General features: G+C 44.9%; 1 protein-coding gene across 1 annotated transcript; it reads right to left on the minus strand.

Annotated features, from left to right (window-relative positions):
• Nucleotides 1-753: 753 nt before the first annotated feature.
• Nucleotides 754-4,493, minus strand: LOC125555438 (chloroplast envelope quinone oxidoreductase homolog). Its single transcript, XM_048718398.2, has 4 exons — nt 4,320-4,493; nt 3,105-3,246; nt 2,114-2,205; nt 754-1,449 (listed from the first exon to the last, which is right to left on the minus strand). The coding sequence occupies exons 1-4, from the start codon at nt 4,398-4,400 to the stop codon at nt 754-756; spliced, it is 1,011 nt and encodes a 336-aa protein (XP_048574355.2). The 5' UTR covers nt 4,401-4,493.
• Nucleotides 4,494-7,465: the final 2,972 nt, after the last annotated feature.

A 7,465-nucleotide genomic window follows, 5' to 3' on the forward strand; every position in this document is an offset into this window, starting at 1 on the left:
GCTGGCCTAGGGCAGGCCGCGCGCCCCTCCCCCTCTGGTCCGAATTGGACTAGGAGAGGGGGGGCCTTTCCTTCTCCCTCTCCCCCTTTCTTTCCCACTCCTAGTAGGAGTAGGAAAGAAGGGAGTCCTACTCCTACTAGGAGGAGTACTCCTCCTGGCGCACCATATAGGGCCGGCCGGCCTCCCCCTTGCTCCTTTATATACGGGGGCAGGGGGCACCTCTAGACACACAAGTTGATCATTGATCCCTCAGCCGTGTGTGGTGCCCCCCTCCATCATAATCCACCTCGATCATATCGTAGCGGTGCTTAGGCGAAGCTCTGCGTCGGTAGCAACATCATCATCGTCAACACACCATCGTGCTGACGGAACTCTCCCGTGAAGCTCTGCTGGATCAGAATTCGTGGGACGTCATCGAGCTGAACGTGTGCTGAACTTAGAGGTGCCGTGCGTTCGATACTTAGATCGGTCGGATCGTGAAGACGTTCGACTACATCAACCGCGTTCTCATAACGCTTCCGTTTACGGTCTATGAGGGTACATGGACGATACTCTTCCCTCTTGTTGCTATGCATCTCCATGATCTTGCGTATGCGTAGGAATTTATTTAAAATTACTACGTTCCCCAACAGATAATTAGCCTATTTTCTCATAAACAAACGTACAAATGACTAGTGATTCCATCATAAGTATTCCTCTCCACTGTCTGCATGCAAGTCTGTTGGTAATATAATAGCATTATATTGACGACGATCAGCTCTTCATCTCAACGACAATCTTGCCAGTGGCATGGCCATCGATACTGCTCTGCCACGCCTTGCCTGCGTCGCTCAACGGGAACCTCGACTCGATCACCGTCTTCAGCTTGTCTTCCTCAAGCAACCCGGCCAAGAACTCCAGGTCTACCTTGTTGAGCGACAGGAGCAGCTGGGGCACGAGGCGCTTCTTGGAGAATGTCACCCTGTGCAGCACATATGTGAGGATGGCTGACAAGTTCGGCGTGATGTCTACCACTCTCCCGCCGTCACTCAACAATGGCTGGAAAGACGACCAGCTGACAGCGACGGTGCAGTGAACCACGCCGTCGTACTTCCGGCCGGAGGGGCTCTGCAAGGTCGCTCCCTCTGGGATCCTGTAGTCCATCACCTCGTTTGCGCCCAAGCTCTTCACAAGATCCATGTTGCGGTCGCCGCAGGTGGCGGTAACATGAAGGTTCGCCAGCTTTGCAAGCTGCACGGCATACAGGCCTACGCCACCAGAGGCAGCGGTGATCAACACGTTTAGAGGCTTGCCGGTGCCGTCAAACTTGGAACCAATGGACCTCAACGCCTGGAGCGCAGTGCCTGCGGCAATGGGAAGGCCAGCACCCTCAGCTGCAGAAACCTTAGCTGGCCTTTTGACAGTCAGGTTTGCGGATGCTACAGTGTACTCTGCAAGTCCACCTCCATTCTGAAACAACAAATACATTGTCATGTTGACGAGTTTACGGCAATATTTTTTTAAATGAAGAGGATTTTTCTTAAACTATATTCTTTTCTTTTCTTTTTCTTTTTTTTCGACAAGGGAAATGACCCCGGCCTCTGCATCAGAAAGATGCATACGGCCAACTTTATTAGTAAGCAAAACAGTTTGACAGGTCTTAAAGTCTCAAAAAAAACAAGAAGATGCTCACAAAGAGCTAAAAAAAGAAGGCACAACCGGCTAGCAAAAAAAAGATAGAAAACTAATTGCCTATCCTATTACATGACTGCCATTCAAACCGGTTGAAAATAGCCTGTGCTACCATCTCCCATCGGATAGATCCAGTAACCAAACGTTCCCTGGCCTCCGTCGGAGTGAGTAGCGACCACATACGGATCAACGTAGTGGCTCAGAAGATAACCTGTAAAAAATGAGTATTTGTTGTTCTGTTAAAGACCAAATCATTTCTGCAATTTCAGATAGCCCATAATAAAGCACATACTCACGAATGCGTCTCGCTGTTCCGGGCACTATCCCATCAAGCCACGTCCCAAATGATGTGTTGATATTATTCGGAGGAAACCATCTTCTTTTCTAAGTATATGGAGATGGAAAACATGGGAAGAAGTTGTCATGAGTGAAGTTCACTTACAAGAGAGTTCAACTTGGCGACAACTTGATCACCCGCTGTGAGACCATTCACTCCAGGACCAACATCAACAACTACTCCCGCGACATCAGGCACTGCAGGAAAAGGAGCAGTAGAGATGCAGCTATTAGCACATTGTTCGATGAATTGAGTAACACACACATACACACACACACACATGTTATCTTTATCACAACGAAAAGGTAAGAGACACTCTAGATAGATGTTAAAGGTGAAGAACCAAATAACATAGTAAGGCCCCGCTTGAAACGCCGGATAGGAAATATACAGAAATATGAAAGGAAATCGCAGGCAAAAGATAAGAATTGAAAACATAGGGAAAACTGCAAGTATGCTGTTTGGAATGCAGGAATTGGGACATCACATGAATCCTAAAAGCACAGTCAAACACAGCCTTAAGCCCGACCTGTCACTGAATCTTGCTGCCTACAACTACCAAGTACGTGTGGCCAAAGAACATCCTGCAATCATCCTTTCTCCACCACATGTTCTTTCTTACCCCAACCTCATCTTCTTCAGGCACGGTTCCTTCTTTTCACTCTGTGCTAGCTTTCGCTCGAGCGCGGCTATTGTAGCTGCGGTGCCTCGGTCTTATTATGCGACGAGACGGAAAAAGTGTGGTTGGACTGGATGTTCAGAATCCTGCGAAATTCCTGTACAAGTGAAGGAAATCGATTCCTGTCCTTCGCTTTTCCTACGACGGTTCCTGCGCTCCAAACAACATGAAATTTTCCAACGTGAATAGTGTTCCTATATATGGGTTTCCCGTGTTCCAAACAGGGCCTAAGACACAACAGGAAATGGAAATATTGACAGTTGATAAAACTGAAAGACAGACATCATCAAATGAAGTTCTCATAACTACCCTTGGTGCTATTTTGCTGTCTATACATAGGAAACCTCCAAACAAAACTCATGATAGATAGAAAATGGGTAGCATCCACACGGTGACACTATGACTGAGGATAGTTACCTGGAATAAAAGGCAGTCTACGAGGCAGCAGAGGCCGCAAGTCCCCTTTCTGTATCTTCCAGTCAAGTGGATTGACGGTCGCAGCTTGTAGTCTCAACAGGACCTCATTCCTCTTTGCTGAAGGGACGAGGACTTGTGCATGCTGCATTAGAGAGATTTCAGAATCACATGGTTATAGTAGGTTTTACTGGTTTAACTCCATGGAAGAAGGAAACCTTGATGTTTACTGTTTTTCTTTCTTTCCAAAATATTTAACTAATTAATTTCACGGTAACATCTTAACTAGTCCTAAAGCCGTGTATACATGAGAAAGAGAGAAAATATCTAGTGTAACACATCACAACCAAACAAACCACTCAATCGATCGTACAACCACCTAGTGCCCCTCACAAATTAAATTATAGAGCAAAAGCGTGATTAAGCCACCTAGCTGCTGCTCCCGGTGGCTTTCCTGCGGTTTACTGGTGTCCTAAGCTGCGACGGTACGGTGGATGTGGTGTGCTCATTGTCCAAGGGGTCGTGCTCTGTGGTTGCTCCAGGACTCGAGGTCGGCATCTCTTCTGCTCTAGGGTGAGCGCTTCTCAGGTCTGTTGGTTCGACGCCTTTCGATCCAAGACAAGAGGGAAGGTTCCCTCTGCGGCGCGAGAGGAGGAAGATGTTTGGATTTCTCTATCCTGGGAGTGTCAGCCGAGTTCATACCCTCACTCTGTACTAGTAGGTCCTCATCGTGCTCTTGCCGGTCGCTACCCTTGGCACCAGTTTTGCTGCGGTCTTCGGCAAGTGCAAGCATTGGGCTATGTTTTTCTTTACTTTCGTGCTTGTGCGCTGCGTTGAGTTGTAAGCTTCCTAGAGTGCTTCCTTGTATTGTTGGGCCGATGTGGTCTGTTCTATGTGTGTAACTCCTAACCGGTTGATGGCTTTGTTAATTCAAAGCCGGGCTCTCCGCGAGCCTTCGTTCTAAAAAAAAAGCCACCCAGCTGCCATAAAAAATAATTCTCCACCAAGGGAGAGGCACAGGAAACAACTAACATAGACTCTAATGCTTACTAATAACTAATCAAATAGGCAGTGAATCGATCAGCCATATCATCCTTTACCACCAACCTCGATCGCCGACCGGAATACAGAGCAAACTCGCAAGCTTCGGCCCTCTTCCCCGCGCGTTATCCAGAATAAAAAGAACACGTGCAGAGCTGCGGGGCCGGTAACTCCTACCTTGAGGCCGGCGGTGCCTCCGCCGCAGGCGTCGTAAAGCACGGCCCGCATCTTCGCCGGCGTCGCCGTTGGGGTGGTCATGGCGAAAGAAAGATAGCCAATGGAGGGGAAGAAGCCTCGTGAGGGCTGTTTGTGTGTGCTTTAGCTGATGCGTGGGCGGGCTGGTTGGCTCTCTAGTTCCTCATGGGGTACACGGGCGGTGTCTGGGCTGATATCTATATACACACACGCGGACGCGAGGAATCCTGGGTTTTGGCTTTGGACTTTTCTATGCGGGTTGCCCCACATCTAATCAGAAAAGCATGCATTATTAAGTAAGTACGGTTGTGCTAATTCTCAGTTGTCTCAGTCGATGAGTTTTATTTCTGCAATTGATCTTTTCTTAGGTGATTTGTACAATTGATCTGTGATTTGTCGCTGAGGTATTCCTCTCATCCAAAAACATACTGGGCTATTCATCGCAAAAAAAAGAGCATACTGGCCTATGTTCAAAAAAAAGAAAAACATACTGGGCTTTTTGTCCCAGTGGGGGTAGAGCGTGCCTTCTACGGGCTTTGCTTTTGTATATCTGGCCACGAGCTGCGGCTTAAGGTCCTTTCCTATTTCTCTTATTTTTGTGTTTTTTATTTTCTCACTCATAGGTCTCCCGTGTGAACGTTTTGTATTTTCTTTCTTTTTTTGTTCGGCTTGTGTGTATTGTAGGAATCTCGCTGGTGCAGCTCACTCTGTGTCTACACATACCTTTTTTCATTTTTATATTTCCTTTCCCTTTTGTATGTTAGTGTATTTATTTATCATTTTATTATTATAAAACTGGTTTCACTTGTATTTCTATTTTTTACCTTTTCTAATTTCTTGTTTTAGAAAAATGGAAGATCTAATTCTTTTTAGAATAGACATTTTGCCATGCATTTTGTAAACTTTTTATTTTTGATACGGACAAATCTTAATCGACTGAGACTTAACGAAGTCCGGGTTAACGCGTTAACCGTCTGCCTTACTTGCTTCAAGAATCGTTCTGGAGTGTGAATTTTCTCGTTTCGGCCTGCTAAGGCGCGCGGCCAGCTCATTTTTTTCTGTTTATTTTCGGGTTGGGCTCTTTCCTTTTGTTCTTTTAGATTCTTTTTTTTTCTGTCGGGCCTGTCGTTGGTTGGGCGTGCTGGACGGGCCTGAGGTCTTCTTTTAGCCTTTTGCTCCTTTCATTTTGACTGTTTTTTTATTTGTTGTTGACTGCCTTTTGTAGTAAACCGAGGTTAGGAGGCTGGGGGTTGAAAGTACGGATTCTTTAAAATCTGCAATATTTTTAACATATGCATAGACTTTTTAAATGGACATTTTTTGTGCATAATTTATTGTAAATATGGGATGACCATGTTTATTATACGCGTATGTATGTATATAGGCAAATATATTTTCCATTTTTGTATATTTTTCCTCTATACACTTTTTTTAGTTTGTTTGGTTTATATTTTTGACATGGTATTTTTCAAAATATAGGTTTTTTTGGATTTAAACTTTTCTCATCAGTGTTACCTGTGGTATTTTTTTGCATGTCTTATCACCATTACTTCTTTTTTTAATGATGGTTTTAGACCTTTTTCTTGCTAACAACAATGTTCTTGCTATCCATTTTGTTTTTAATATTTATTAAATAACAACTTTCATTTTCGGAATTTGAAAATATTTGTCATCTGGTTGCACAAGCAACTGCATGTCTTCAAAGTGATTGCAACTTAATGATGTTTTGTCAGGGAGGCATTTGCATATTTGCAACCAACAAGCAACTGCAAGTGTCACCCCCTGACAGCAACCGCATGCCTTCAACGCGCCCGCAACTTGGTGTTGTTTTATTGAGGGAGGGGCAATTGCACGTCTGCCTCAAATACGCAACTGTAAGTGTCGCCCCCAACTGCAACTGCATGTCTTCAACGTGCCCGCAACTTGGTGGTGTTAATTTTATCGAGGGAGGGGCAATTGCATATCTGCCTCAAAAACGCAACTGTAAGTGTCGCCCCCAACTACAACTGCATGTCTTCAACGCGCCCGCAACTTGGTGGTGTTTTGTTGAGGGAGGGAAAATTTTAATCAAACAATGAGTTTCAAATTGCAACAAATCTCAAGAACATCTAGTAGATTGTACTCACTCCTTCCACTTAAACTTGTAGAAAACCCATCCAAGATGTTTGTTCGTGGTCGAGACGAGGCACAGCACCTGCCGCCAGCAATCATCACACTTGATGACTGATAGAGGCTCGCTGACGGGCTACTGGGAGAGGGTTGAGCCCGGCCAACCGGCGGACGTGGCTGTGCATGCGGTCGGTCGACTGATGAAATGCAAGCATGGGCAAAAGGTAAGTGGATATCTAAATCCAAAATGTAAGTGGGTACGTTTAGGATGGCACGCCTCGCCTCTCCATCTTGCTGCAAGATGCACATACTCAAAAAATTATCCAAATGGCATCTTACAAAATGATGAAATGTCCCACATGCTATATCATTTCTTTTGTTACCAAAGCATGACATGAGTATGGAGTAACTCATTCAGAAACTGTTTTATCATGTGAATACGCACACTGCAAGTGCAAAATAATGTGACCATCCTACTGCCCTTATTCGATTCCACTTGTGAAGAATGGTGAGAAATTCATCCGTTGTATAAATACTCCCATCAAGATTGAATTCAAGACTTGCGATTCAAATGTGAAATCAGTCTACCGAACAATCCCGGAATATTGGAGGAAGCCAAAAGATGAGCAAACACGAGTGCTGGAAAATCTCTCTATCTAGCTATACTTCATGTTGTTTCCTCCAATTATCCATCTATTGGATCAAATTGTTGGAATCCATGTATGGAGCTCTACTTCTCTTCATACCCAAGTAGAAGGTGGCAAAGGACAATCTAAAATGCACGTGACTCGAACATACCATCCCTTGGCAGGCCTCATTACGAAGAGAAAATCCAATCCCACTGCACAGTGAAAGATGTCACCTCCTGAGAAATGTTAACTTCCGTGCTATGTTTTTTCAACTGGCACCCCGCAAAAAAATGTTTTTTTCAACTGGCACCCCGCAAAAAAATGTTTTTTTCAACTGGCAAAAAGAACAATACAAAATGCTATCCGGCGACATGCAAAAGACAATGCATA

The sequence above is a fragment of the Triticum urartu genome, chromosome 5A (genome assembly GCF_056163025.1).
Source record: "Triticum urartu cultivar PI428250 chromosome 5A, HENAU_Tu73, whole genome shotgun sequence".
In the NCBI taxonomy this organism is placed as follows: domain Eukaryota; kingdom Viridiplantae; phylum Streptophyta; class Magnoliopsida; order Poales; family Poaceae; genus Triticum; species Triticum urartu.

Bases quoted from the DNA above. Each gene is read 5' to 3' on its own strand.
- LOC125555438 (XM_048718398.2), bottom strand. From the start codon at position 4,400: ATGACCACCCCAACGGCGACGCCGGCGAAGATGCGGGCCGTGCTTTAC. The intron at 3,247-4,319 runs GTAGGAGTTACC...TCTCTAATGCAG, and splicing joins GAGGCACCGCCGGCCTCAAG to CATGCACAAGTCCTCGTCCC. The intron at 1,450-2,113 runs GTAAGTGAACTT...TTGTTGTTTCAG, and splicing joins TCGCCAAGTTGAACTCTCTT to AATGGAGGTGGACTTGCAGA.